The sequence below is a fragment of the Tachypleus tridentatus genome, chromosome 11 (assembly GCF_004210375.1).
Source record: "Tachypleus tridentatus isolate NWPU-2018 chromosome 11, ASM421037v1, whole genome shotgun sequence".
NCBI lineage: Eukaryota > Metazoa > Arthropoda > Merostomata > Xiphosura > Limulidae > Tachypleus > Tachypleus tridentatus.
The window spans coordinates 74,882,351-74,897,628 of NC_134835.1; the positions used below are offsets into that span (position 1 = coordinate 74,882,351).

At 34.3% G+C, this 15,278-nt stretch overlaps 1 protein-coding gene across 1 annotated transcript in view; it reads left to right on the forward strand.

Moving 5' to 3' along the window:
- The first annotated feature begins 1,730 nt into the window (after positions 1-1,730).
- The window catches only part of LOC143232484 (protein Wnt-11b-2-like), a 33,839-nt gene continuing 20,291 nt past the window's right edge, over positions 1,731-15,278 (forward strand). Inside the window, exon 1 of the mRNA XM_076468020.1 lies at positions 1,731-3,329. Within this exon, the coding sequence (XP_076324135.1) occupies positions 3,256-3,329 (74 nt within the window). The 5' untranslated portion in view covers positions 1,731-3,255. The remainder of the gene's footprint in view (positions 3,330-15,278) is intronic.

Here is a 15,278-nt window from a genome sequence, read left to right on the forward strand (position 1 = left end):
GAATGTGTGTGTTGCGATATGGCCTGGATTGTAATTGTGTTTTGCCAATGCCGACGTTTCCGGATGTGTCACACTCTCTTCGTTCTTATATTCTTTTAGTCTTTGTACTGCGTTTCGACATTTTTCTCCAACGCACGAACACAGCATTTTGTAGATTAGTTTTCATTCTTTTAAGTTGTAAATGAGTTGTTTCACTCTCATTAAGATGTTTTAGAGGGTTTTCAATATTTTAAATAAATTTTATTCTGAACTTTTGACATACCTCTTGAGTTTCTTTGTAATGCTTAAAACACCCTTGAAAGAACATATACCTATGTCGAACATGTGGAAATTTAAATGTGTTTTCTGCATATTAATTACAGAAGACTTTACGATATAATATATAATTTGATAATTAAATCTCTTGAATTAAATTTAAGAGTTTTGTTTTTTAATTCTATTAGATGGTTTTCATTTGACTGATGGAGAGTTAAAATGTGTTTAATTTGGTGATACTGATGAAGCCAAATAAAAAAAACACATACTGAATGATAAATGATACAAATCAATTAGTTACAGATTCATCTGTTTTTAATTGATTAGATCTTTAACAGTAGCTTTTGTTGTTTATTATGTAACTATTTATAAAACGAACTGGCCTAAATAATTACTAAATTTAGTTGATTCGTTTGAAACAAAATTTTATTACTCTTTAAGAAACCTTTTTATGGTCCATGTCACATGTTGATGTGATAAATTAATAGCTGTTTAATTTCACGATCAGAAAAAAAAATCACTTATGTTTATTACATAGTATATTGTGAGAATGGAATACCTCTACTTTTATTTTTATTGTTACACATTAAAATTGTATGTTATCGTCAAGGAACACCTTTACTATCATCTCTATGGTTTGTGTTTTTAAAATTGTCTATTATCATGAAGGAATACTGTTACTGTTATCTCTATTGTTTGTATTGTTAAAAATAGTTTATTGTTAATAAGGGATATCTTTACATGTATCTCTGTTGTTAATATTATTAAACAATTGTTTATTGTGAAAAAGGAGTATGTCAGATGTAAAGGTTTTGTTTGCCGTGCGTTGTTGTTGTTGGAGTAAGGATTCTTCTACAGAAGGTGTCTGTGACTTGTTAGTGATAAATTAAAAAGAACAAAAAATAAACGAATAGCACTCATTTCACTTGCTTTCAAAATGACATATATATTCGGAACTAGTTAAACATGTGTACAACAAATTCTTTACATTATAGATGATTATAGGCATATCATAAACACTGTCTAGATTTCTTCTTGTTGTCAAAAGTCTATTTAGGCCTGTTCAATTCCTTTAAAATTTCAGTTGACAAGCCGAACTATTTTTCTTTAATACTATCGCCCAACTATCCGAGCATAGTTCACTATGTTTTGTCGAGTTACTATGATTATATCCTAAAATTCGTCTGCCTCTCTTTCGTACTTACGCCTACTTCCAAAACAGGTCTGCTTTTTATCAAAGTCCACACAAGCAGGTTCAATTACTCTAGAACTTTCTTTGACGAAATAAACTATTTTTATTATCTCTTTCAATACCGTTAGTCTCACTATAATACATATAAACCGTTAAGCCTTTTTTCTACGTCCGAACGTCTTTTTTACACGACTTTACTTTTGTTTCTCGTTTGCCCTGTCTTTAGCAACGGAAACAAGTTAAAAATGCATCATAATTATTGCTAACCATATTGAAAATAAGTACGATAAAAACAGTGAACGCATTAATAAAAGAACAATAATTTTTTTAACCACATTGCTAATGAACCAAATGACTTTCCTAGTTTGAATTGCAACAAATAAATAAATAAACATCATGATTATTTCTGTGGTGGAGAAGATTAATATTGGTAGTAGCTGTTAAAAGTGATGGAAACTATAATTGTCTGTAACTGTGTGTTTTATTGTTAAGCGCATGGTTACACAGTGTGTTATTTGTGTCACCCACGGGACGGGTATTAAAGCTCGGTGTTTTAGTGTTATAAGCTTTCAAATTTCCACTGAACCATCTAGAAAGGGAAGCATTAGATGATGAACAAAAATACAACAACAACAAAAATCCCCATAACAGTTTCCCTAAAACTGTTTTTGAAATTTTGAATAATGAAAGTTCTGTTTTAAACAAAGAAAGATATAGGTCCCAGTTCAAAACACAAGCAAGAGAAATTACCGTTTGGGTCTTTGTGTGTCTATAGTATATAATGTTATGAAATGTAATCCTTTAAAGTAAGTTAGTCATATAATACTTAACCCAACAACAACAGCAAAAATCGTCCTGCTTAGAACTTACAGCTTATGAGATCGGTTCCGTATAGATGAGTTAGATAGCGCAATGAATAATAGTGAATAGCGAGTATGTTAGTGTTATTTGTTTACTGTAGGGTGAAATTAATAAGTTATTTGATGCCTTAGTTTGCTGAATTCTTTTTTTGTCACCCCATACGTAAGAATGCGTGTTGACCTCATTTAGCAAACAGGCCGATGGCGAAGTTTAATAGCGTATAAAAGGCCCGCAATGGCGCTAAAGGGGCACACCAGTAATTGCCAAAGAGGATTGGTTAAGTGAAGTAGAGGCACCGCTGGCAGCTAATTTAAGCCAATGCTGACACAACATGACCGCGAACTAGGCACGTGAAGCCCCGAAAACTGTAATTGGCCATCCCGCTGAGTTAGAGACGGCCTATTTGCCGTGTAACTCTGGCCTTCTGTGGTTTGCTGCTGTCAGACACACCTATGGTGTCAGTTTCTGGTGTTATCTCTTTCGTAGCAGGTACAAGACACCATCGGTGGAGTTGGGAGTGTCATCACAGTGGGGGAAACCAATTGTCTCAGTTCTGCCACAGTTTATGATTCACATAGTTAGTGTTATTGGTGTTGTAGGACGCCCGTGGTTTGGCCGCGGCAGGTTTTATCACATCAAACGGTTGTAGTGGAGTATTTCAAGTAGCCAAGCGGTTCTGCAAAATGAAGTAATCATAGTTAACGAAAAAAAGTTTGGGTAAAAGTATCGATTTACCCCAAATAAAATTGCCTTGGTCGGTTTCTAATAAAATTATAACACACGATCAATATTAAAGTGCCATATTGCGAGGATTGATAACATAGAAGTTACTTTTCTCAGAATAAAACGGTTACTTGTTTTTCTCTTCGTCATAATAATAGAAAATGGCACTTTTAGCAAAATCCTGATCTCTTCAACCAACTGAACAAATATCGTGTAACAGAGATATGCAGACGAGTGTATTTACGATCGACCTTGTTTTACTGCTACTTATATCCCACGTGGTTGCTCTTCAGTGGCTGTAAGTATATCTTTGGATCGCATATTATTATCCTTTTATTATTATTGGCTGGATAACTCCGGACGTGTTAAAAATATTCTGGAGGGTATTCAAATACTTTATTGTTAAATGTAAATCTATCTAGCGGTGAATATTGATTTCTCATTATGAAACTAGGTTTACATATAATTGAACATTCAATGGTTGAGCAACGTTGCATTTAGAGGAATAATGTAGCGTTATAGATATATAACGTTAGGAGAAGCCCGTGAGAAAATAGAGAAATAATTCCCAATTGAATTTATATCCAACGAAAAAACAAAGGCTAAAATGTGGATGCATGCTGGAGCAGGTCAGATAGACTAGGCAGATGTCGGACCAATGTTTTGTTGCAGTAAATATAGGGCTTTTTAGTTGCGCTTAAAAAAATAGTTACTTGGTAAATAGATAAATTTATAGTAGTATAATACTATGTATGAATCGTTATAACAATGCATAATAAATTACATGTGTAATCTGTAAGCGTACGTGCTTGTGCTATGGTGAGAGTAAGTACCAGTAAGCAACTATTTTTGTGAACCATAACGAAGCGCTTGCAAATGAATAATACTCTCAATAAATTACAGTAAAATTAGCACACAAGTCAATCTTGTAGCACTTATTTTTCAAGGTTTTGTATGACCTCTATTCTGAATTGCCTGACCAAACCAAAATTGCTTTCTTCATCTCTGGGACACACGAAGGAATGCTAAAAATATATATATATATATTGTACAATTTAATATATTGTAACTTCTATAATTATGAATTATGTCTCAATAACTTTTAGGACTGACGAATTAATAACAGAGAAAAAATCATTTGAAGCAAATGAAGTATTTAAACAAATAAGTTTACTTTCCTAAAAATTCAATGAACACGAACTCGGTCATTTTGGTGGGTACAATACTATTATTTCTAGACATATGATGTATGCGTGTGTATTTATATGAATCATATATATCTATAAAATAGAAGTTTGTTTAAATACTCCTTTCCTTGGTAATAATCAAATTTAAATTCCTGCTACACCCCTAATGTCAAGGGGATCTAGCTGAAACAGAACTAAGAGCTATGGCAAATAAAATATTTTAATTCATCAGATTCATTAATCACAGGTTGAAAGCCAAGGATTACAGTTATGATACTTCCCTTGTTATTTATCTATTGAAAGGTGTCTAGTAAACAAATACCGAATACGAAAAGAGCTTTATGGCAGGATTTGCTCGCAGTTCCTAAGAGGGAGGGAGGGCGTTCGGACAGAATACCAAAGACATAATGACCACAAAAATTATCTAAGGAAGGAAATCCCGAAGTGAGCGGATATACAAAACAAAATATCCTATTTTTTAACTACATGACAATATGTTGAATTTTAGGACTGAACAGTTAATAAGAGACCAAATAAAGTACAATAAAAACTGTCAGATATTTCAATCTTTTAATTATAACATTTTTACATGTATTTATACGATCGTATATTTTTACAGTTATCTTATAAGGACTTGCAGAGCCAAGTAATCGCTTGTACCACTTTGATATGCTAGAGAAACTGTGAAGTATGTGCATACACATCATATATTTATGCGTGTGTGTGTAAGTTACGTGAAAGGAATTCCGTGAAAACCAAAAGTGTATATTCAAAAGTGTATATAACAAAAAGCATTAAATTATGCTTCTAGACTAAATGTGAGAAGAAAATTATTAGTTTCGTAACAACAAGTATTTTACTTCAATTGATGATTAATTCAAAACAGTAAAGGTTGTTATGGTTCTTACAGCAAGAAGTTAAGCTGCTTTTGGAGAGCACGTGATACCGTTATTTAAAAAATAATCACAGTTTGTATTTAACGTATTGCGAATTCAAACTGTTGTCTTCTTAAACGAATACTTTTCCCCAGCATTAAAATACAAATCTACTAAAACTAAGTAAAACTAAAGTTCAGTGGAATCTGTGTGATGCTCCTCTCCGACGTGAAAAATACTCGACAACAAATAAAGCAAAATATAGTATTGGTTACCTAAATTACAAGCTAGGCATTTTACAACAAGAGGTGGCGCAATCGATCATTCAATAATTTTTAATAAGAATTTGTATAAAAGAAACAGTGTGGTCAAAGTTCACACGTTTCACATATACCACCCAAATTACTGCTTGCAAGAATATTTCACGGGTAACAAAAGAAGGCAATAATAGTTACTAGAATTTAGAGGAATATTCTGAAGGTATTGAACTACAATGGATAATTAATTGCTTTTACTTTTAAGCTTCTATAAAAATGTAATGATTATATCATGAAAAATTACGTCTAATGCTTAAACTCTAAACGTTTGTTTGTTTTTGAATTTCGCACCAAGTTACTCGAGGGCTATCTGTGCTAGCCCTCTCTAATTTAGTAGTGTAAGACTAGAGGGAAGGCAGCTAGTCATCACCACCCACCGCCAACTCTTAGGCTATTCTTTTACCAACGAATAATGGGATGGATCATCACATAATAACGTCCCCACGGCTAAAAGGGCGAGCATGTTCGGCGCGACGGGGATGCGAACCCGCGACTCTCAGATTACGAGTCGCACGCCTTAACACGCTTGGCCATGCCGGACCGACTTTAAACGACTTCGTGTAGATGTAGTCTTAAAATAAATGATTTTGTTTGATTAACAAACAAATCTTTTTCGTGTCAGGTTGTTACTGTTGTTCTCCATGCAACACAATTGTAAGGTCCAAAATAGGTTATCACTTGATAAAGGTAATTATTGCACAGGCATATAGCTTTAAAGAAATAATGAAAAAATGTTAAAAAACTCAATGCTAAATTTCTCAGTAAAAGACATATCAGACGATTTTCTATCTAAAAGAGCAGCTTTGGGAAACTCTTACAACATTTATTTTATACATTGCTTGAGAAGTAACGGTTCCACTGTCAGAAACCTCGCAATAAAACTCTTATAAATAGTGTAAAGAACGGTAAGGAAATCTTGCACATTCATTTATGAGTTTCTGCGCATGCGTCTGAATCACTTATTTTAATCTAAGAATAACACATATAATCTGGTTCTTAGGTCTATTCTGAAAACGACTAGGCAACTTTAAACTGTTTCTAATGCGCTACGAGTTTTATCTTTTCGAATTGGGTATAGAAAACTACATTCCATATAAACTAAAATAATAATAATAATAAATTTGTGTAACTTGTCTGCTATTTGTACTTTCTGTTACTTTCACTGCTTTCTGTAATTTATCTGTCACTCAATACCTTCTGTAAGTTATCTGTCATTCAATACCTTCTGTCATTCAACATCTTTTCCCCTCGGTGAACACAACAGATAACTAAATGTGGCTTCGCCATAAGAAAATACAAACATACATTCAACACCTTGTGTACATTTTTCGTTATCTTGTGTCTTTCATAAGTTATGTTATTTTTAATTATTCCTGTAAGCTCTCTTGCCTTAATGTTTTATTTTAGATTCCTGTACAGTTAATTTCTGTACATTATTTTGCATACTGTTAATTAAGTTATTTCCAATACATTCGTTTATTTTTATACTTGTTTGTATATGTCACATTCAATAATTTTTGTATCTACTTTGTATCCATTTCCTTCTTCAGAATACTGTTCTTCCTTCATTCTGTTGTGTATTCATTGTCTTCGTATTTTAGTTATATTGACGACAATCATTTTTGCTGTACATTCAAAGTCTTCTGGAAGTTATCAAACTAACCTTTTTTATTCAATGTGTTATTATGCGTAAAATTCCTTCTATGATATAATTTTTTTATCAGTTGTTTAAAAATAAGTTACATCTCCGGACTAAGTTTTTATTACACTTATTTTGCAATAAATTGTATTTTTAGTTCGTTTTATGAGGCCCGGCATGGTCAAGTGTGTTAAGGCGTACGACTCGTAATCCGAGGGCCGCGGGTGCGAATCCCGGTCGCACCAAACATGCTCGCCCTTTCAGGCGTGGGGGAGTTATAATGTTACGGTCAATCCCACTATACGTTGGTAAAAGAGTAGCCCACAGTTGGCGGTGGGTGGTGATGACTAGCTGCCTTCCCTCTCGTCTTACACTGCTAAATCAAGGACGGCTAGCGCAGATAGCCCTCGTATAACTTTGCGCGAAATTAAACAAACAAACAAACAGTTTGTTTTACGATCAGGTTTTCTTAAGTAGAAAGACATTTAAGTATATTGGTACCAAAGTGTTTTACAGTTAAGTCACTGTTGAATTTAGTTTTCAAACTATACAGTGATTAATTTGACGACTTTAACTTATGATCCGACCACTTTTTCTTTGTTTCGATTTTCTCAAGTTCCACGGCCTTTTGTGTTTTCTTTAAATGTTTCATTAGCTACTTTTGTAAGTTCGGTTTTTTATACTACTTTCTATGGGCTACTTAAAAGTACGATTTTTCTTTGGAGCGTGTTAAATTAATCTCTCCTGTAAATTGTATTTATTTTTTTTTAATTATGTTTCGGTTAACAGACTCAGATGTTATTTCAGTTTTGGGATATTATTGGAGAACGTAATGGATAAAACTTATGGTATTGTACGAAATTGAAACCAGAAATCTCATTACTTACCAGAACACAAATGGTTCGTCCTTCTTTCTGAGAATGTTAGCATTTGTTAGTATTGGTTTGGTCTGTTTTGAATTTCGCGCAAAGCTACACAAGAGCTACCTGCGCTAACCGTCCCTAATGTAGCAGGGTAAGACTAGAAGGAAGGCAGTTAGCCATCACCATCCACCGCCAACTCTTGGGTTACCATTTTACCAAAGAATAGTGGAATTGACCGTAACATTATAACCCCCCCACGGCTGAAAGGGCGAACATCTTTGGTCTGAAAGGGATTCAAACTCGTGACCTCAGATTACGAGCCGAGTGCCTTAACCACCTGGCCATGCCAGGCCGTGTGTTAGTATAGTGAAGGTGTCGAATGCGCGAGCAGTGGGATTATTGTAAATACATTTAGCCCATACATATTTTGAACATAGTGAATTCCTGACCATTCAATAGAACAACACCGCCTCAAAAATCTCATGGGTAACGGTTTTTATACAGCTATTTCTTAGACATAATAATGGCATTGAGAAATATTATGTAAAGTCCGGAGAACACCATGTTTGAGATGGCTTCTCAACAATATGTTTTTATTCCCTTTATTCTTCAATATATGCGTAAAGGTACATGACGATTATCTTGGTTTGGTGGTGTTTAATGGTGCAAAGCAACTAGGCTATCTGCGCTGACGGTTATTTAGGCTAACCGTTCCTAATTCAAGCTAAGACTATAAGAAAACCAAATAGCTAACAGTCCCCAATAACAATTATTGGGCTAATATAATTAAACAGTAAGATTTCAGAGTCACTCATATAACGTACTCACATGTTTTCCTAAGGCAATGCTACAAAGTAGTGAATTGTTACAAACCACAATAAAACAGAGGATATTAAGTGCCCTAGATACACATGAAAGAAGTTCCAATGGTACATTTCACAGTCTTACTTTAAAGATACTGTTCAGAAGATTTTATATGGAGATTCACGTTTTAAAATTTTTATTGCTGTATTTTTTTTACGCCTGAAAGATCAAAGTTGAATCATTAATTTAATAATATTCACTTAAAAAATAAAGAAGAGAAAATTCTCAATAGCTGCGGCACTTGAAATATTTTGGGCTAAATTAGGGCAAATTCATCTATGATCCTTTTTTTCTTTTACTAGGTATATTTTGGTGCGTTAGAAATACAAAGCGTGGGACACGCATATAAGCAATTCGAGTATATTACTCACCAGGATCTTTACCAGCCTACCCTCAAATTGAAGTTTTTTTATACAAGATTAGAATAAATTAACGTATGAAATGCTGGGCGTGGTCAGATAAGTCAAATGAAATGGGTTGATCTCCTGATTCCAAAACTGTAATTAAATCTCAAATTAGTCAAGATATGACGGGACTATGAGCTAAAAATGTGTACGTGAAAAAACAAAACAAAAACTCAGATCCGTTCTATGAGCCGATATGCCGCGACTAAAAAGTAGACAAGTTTTACGAACAACATATTAACTATAGTCACTAACATGTTTAAGATTTTATTTTGAATGAAAACGATGAAGAGGAGTTTGCAGCATGATACTTAAATGAAAACTAAGTTATGCTGCGAATATTACACATTAGGTATGAGATGAAACGTTGAAATAACATACATGAAATGTAAATCTAAAGCATATTCTTTAGCACTTCTCATAGCAACTGTTGAACAAAGAAAAGATGTCATTCGTCTGCAGAAAGGTACTTTGAAATATATATTTATACTATGTTGAGAGTCCAATATTTTTAAGTACTATAATTATTACTTAAAAGGATGGGAATAAGTGCGTGATAGTTTGAACGTTATAAGCTTCGTAGGCATGATTAAACTATTTTCAGTAATTAACAATTGTATAAAACTATATTCCCAGAAGTAGTTATGACTAATGTTTTATAACTGACATGTATGTGGAAATGTGAAAAAAAAAATAAAGGTTTATAAGCCAAGTTGTATGACGTAAAAAAGGTTATTAATTTAATACACCACAAATTAATAGACAATCTACTTTGCTTTTATTAGCGCCATTTGCATTTATCTCAAAGTCCAAGTTACGGAAAGACAAATCGCCATTCACGCAACAAAGTACTCAGGTTGAAGTTGTATGTTCTGTAATCTTCTGTCGGCCGTCTAGTCAGTAATTACAAGTCTTTCTTCCTGTTGGTGAAATTTTATTTCGTCAGATAACAAGGCGAAACCCATTAAGGACAATAATTTTACTAACAATTTTCAACGACTTCCTGTACGAGTTTTGAGTGTTGTTTTGAAAGTGGGGGAAACTTCAATATATTATACTTCCCATGAAAGCTGTTGTTGTTGTTTTTAATTAAGCACAAAGCTACGCGATGGGCTATCTGTGCTCTGTCCACCACGGGTATCGAAACCCGATTTTTAGCGTTGTAAGTCCGCAAACGTATCGCTGTTCCACTGGTGGGCTTCATGAAGGCGAATAATGCGTTACACGTTTATTAAAAAAAGGAAATAAATAAATCATTTAGCTAATTAAGAGTTTGCGAGTAAAGTTCAAAGCTTATGGTAATAAATAAGAAATAATAAGCTCCTGTGATAGTGAATCGGTTTACCAACGAATAGTGGTGTTGACCGTAACATTCTAACGCCCCCACGGCTGAAAGGGCGAGCATGTTTGGTGCGACGGGGAGTCAAACGCATTAACCCACCTGGCCATGTCGGGCTATCTAAACAAAAGAACAATAACTCCAGGACTAGATATCTGATTCGGTGAGACTCTTCTAAGCGAGTAACAACAACTGAACACGTGCTATTTTACTTCGGGCCAGTATCTAAAACATCCAAAGTTTCGTAACGGCTCAGTAGTTTCACACTAGTTTTTACAACAACCTCTAATTTTGTCCCTCCCGAAACTTTTGCAAATGTAGACAGAACGTGAAACAAGCAGACTTTGTGAAACCAGTAGAGGAGTACGTTCCTCGGGAGAGGAGAAAACGACAATTGCCCGAAGATCTTTAACTAGATGCTCAAACCTAGTAGTACAGTAATTGCCCAAGTCGACAAAACACAGGAAAAATAAAGAGCGGTGCGATAGAAGAAAAATAACAAAAAACATGTGGCTGCTCATAAAGATGAACTGCTGTTCTTATTATCTCTACAGAATTTGTTTCCACCGATAAATAGCACTTTTCAATGACTGGGTAATGAAGCTAAGTGTTGAATTCCTCGAAAGATAATTATTGATGAATGAGCAGAGAAGAATGAGGTCAAGGTAACTAAGAAGGTCACTACAGGTGAAAATACACATGTTTACTGATGGACAAATTCATAAATGTTGAACTTGCGCTTTTATGGAAGCTGTCAGACAAGTGGGCACGTTGACTCAATGTATTAGCTTTAAAGAAAATATCTGGAAAATTCAAATTAATACTGTCAAGATTTCTAAGCTGTTCTTGTGTAGATCATGTCGAAATAAACGAACAATGGTGACCTCAATATCCTATATGAATAATTAGGGATTCTATGTTACCAATTAAAATTACCTTCGTGTTTACGCTATTTTGAATTCACTAAATATTCTCTATCATTTCCTGTGATATATAACATAAAACAGTAAATATGCACACGTGGATAGCTTAGTATGTATGTGGTTACTCAGATATATTATTACATTGCTGCTACTGCTACGTTCCTGAAGATGTACACACGTGGGTAACATGGTATTTACATGGTTACCGAGATATATATATTCACATCAGTAGTACGGTTAGGTTCAAAAATGCACACACGTGGGTAACACGGTACTTACCAAGATATAGATTCACATCAGTAGTGCGGTTAGATTCAAAGATGCACATACGTGAATAATATGATTACTGATATATGTCATCACATCAGTGCTAATAGTTAGATTAAGAAAAGTACATGCACATGAATAAAATGACATTTACATGGTTACAAAGATGTATCATCACATGAGTGATATTTTAAGTTTTATGAAGATGCACACACGTGGATTATATTACTTGTATAGTAGAATATGTAGTATCAGACCATGTATGTATATACAACTCAGAAATCAAGCAAGTTGTCGGTTCTGCCCATTTCATTTCTTATATAATACTTAAGCATACAAACTGTAGTATACATACAAGGCAGGTTGAATTAATAAAAACATGATGGGGTAAAAATTTAAATCATTTTGCACTTAAAGATTTTAAACCATATTTCTATGTTTAGATCTAGATTATTTGCAACGTACTTAAACACAAAAATGACAATAAAAAAGTTCTATCCGTAAACTACTAGTTATAATGAATCAAATATGAGAAGAGGTGACGGAGTCTTGTAAGAGCTGAAGTCCCAGATAGACTAGTTTATACTAGTTTTATTAACGTTGTCAATATCAAAAGAGCTGGTACTTTTAAAGGCAATTTGGGTCTTTAACTTTTTGCAAGTAAGCTCAAAAGGATAAAAGTAACCACTAAATTTTAACTTAAAAAATTAATGAGCAGAAGTCAAAGGTTACCATTATCTTTTTGAGATTGCTTGCAAAGTGCTAAAATCCCAACTGTATCAGCACTCTTGATACTGACAAATTATTAAAACTAGAATAAAACTCACTGCCTTTAAAACTAGTATGACAGACATTGCCTTATCGCCTTTCTACAACTTTAACTCTCACAAGACTCTTCCTCTGTTTAGAGAAGAATTCTTAGTACTAAAATAACTATCTAACTATAAGGATATTATTGTTACCCGACCAAATAAAGTGTGTTTCGTTGAGATAGAAGTTCACTTGAGCATCATACATCAAGTTTTATGTAGGTTAGCAGCGGACACATTTTTTCAACTATACACAATTAATAATAAAATACGAAAACCTATTTTTCTACATTTTTTTTATGTATATAGAAATCGTAGGAACATTATTCCACCTTCTGAAAACTATTTTTTGTTCTCAATGAACAAGTTATTTAAAATAAATGTGGTTCACTCTATCAAAATAAGACTTCATAATTATCTTTATTGTCAAACTTTTCTTATTAACATTCCAACACTCGACTCGTAATCCGAGGGTTCGGGTTCGAATCTCCGTCACACCAAACATGCCTCTTCAGCCGTCAAAGCGCTATAATGTGTCGGTCAATCCCACTATTCGATGGTTGTAGCTGGACCAGCCACATAAGTGTTCACCTGTTAGCAGCCCAGATACCTTTCTCCTACAGTGGACTGGATGATTTATTCCTCAATACTACCTGGTTCTGGACTGACGTTTAACTGCCACTTTACTGTCTGCCTTCCAACCAGCATCTAAGTAATGTGAGTCTTTTGAATGGAAGATTATCTTCCCTTCTAGTTCCTTCTTCTTCCTACCATAAGCCAGATTTTCCTACTACAGTACTGTTGGCATTGGTTGAAGTTGAACCCCCCTTCATGAGCTATTGCACCCTTGCCATTCTACATTAATGGCTCCTTCATTTAATTTCTGGGTATTTCATGTGATTCTGCCCTTATTATCCCGGTCACACCAAACATGCTCGCCCTTTCAGCCATGGGGCATTATAATGTAATGGTCAATCCCACTATTCGTTGGTAAAAGAGTAGCTCAAGAGTTCGGGTGGGTGGTGATGACTAGTTGCCTTCCCTCTAGTCTTACACTGCTAAATTAGCAGATAGTCCTCGTGTGGCTTTGCGCGAAATTTAAAACAAAACAAACCAAACCAAGCATTCCCAACTTCCATATTTACTATCAAAAATTAACACATGACAATATCATCTGGTGTAAATTTCAAATATGCCAATTATTAAACGAAAGAGAAAGAAAAATGCTTTAGTAGAATTTATTTACAACAAAGCATAATTCGTACGCCATCTTTTCTGCAGTAAGTACCAGTTTCAAAAAAATGTAAAAAAAAAACACTATAGCTTTTATTTTTAAGAAAGAAAGCGTAACAAACGAACATGTAACTCTAAAATAGGTGGAGTAATGTGTAAATATCTAGCTGTAAAAAGGTAGATTACTAAGCAAATAAGTAATTATAATAAAGGCAGAGTAACGGGTGAGTATATAACCATAATGCAGGCAGAGTAATATGCGAATACGTAACCTTAAAACAGGAAGAACAATGCGTGAATACATAATTGTAGTGCAGGCAGAGACATGTACGAACATGCAACTGTAAAACAAGTAGAGTAATGTGTGAACATATAATTATGATATAGGCAGAGTAAGTACAAGCATGCAACTATACAATAGGAAAAATAATGTGCAGATGTAGCTACTAAGGCAGACTGAGTGAGAAATTAACGTGAAATAATCAGGTGTTGTAATGGGCAAAAAACCTAAAATTCTCAGTATTATGCAATACGTGGAGTCGTCCACTGGTAGTGAACGGTTTAAAAACCAGCTGGTAATTTGAAGATTAATACACAGACCTTAAAGACGTATGTTTTGAAGGGTGAATATTCTGAATGAAAAAAATGGAAGAAAAAGCCAGCCAAGTGAAACATAGCAAGAAAAAGACAGTGTAATGGTTTATACAAACAGAGAGGGTCATAAGTATTTAACAATTCATTTTAAAAAGGCAAAGTAATGCACACTGATTGGTCAGTTAGGACAATTAGAGTAAGGCGCAGACAAACGAAATACGATATAGGTATCTACAGGTTTTATGAAAATGTGGAAAGGTTCCCGTGTTCCCCTTGCCAAGAGTCCTTGTTGCCGGTTGAGACAGATTGAGCAAGGAACGAGCCGATAAAATAAGGCATGGATTTGGTTATACAAATGTAACAAAGCACAGACAGGTGGAATAGGGTACATTTATGATCCTAGTAGAGATAGGCGGAGTAAGGCACGTGCAGGTGGAATAAGACAAAGATATGTGTCTGGTTAAGAAAGATCGAGTAAGGCACGTGCAGGTGGTATAAGACAAAGATACAGATGTAGTAAGGCATGCACGGTTGGAATAAGGTACAGATATGTATTGGTTAAAATAGAGTAGGACACGAAGAGATAAAACAAGGAACAAGAGTGTCTTGTAATATTAACCCGAACGAACCCGTAAAAAGAAAAAAATTGATCGAAATAAAATGTTATTATTATTTAAAGGTTTTTTTTTTCTTTTCTTCTTATCTGGTCTCATTGCAAAATATTTAAATCTCTCCAGTGTACGCTACAAATTCTGAGAAACAACGGAATGTAATACAGATAGAGTAAAAACTCAAACATGTGGAATAAGGCACAGATGTGTATGGGTTAAGACAAAGTTAAACAAATTAACTTGTCAGTCTTAGCAAAGTTATGTTTAAAATGCTACTCCTGTTAACTTGACACTGCCCACCTATATTTCCAAGATGACTATC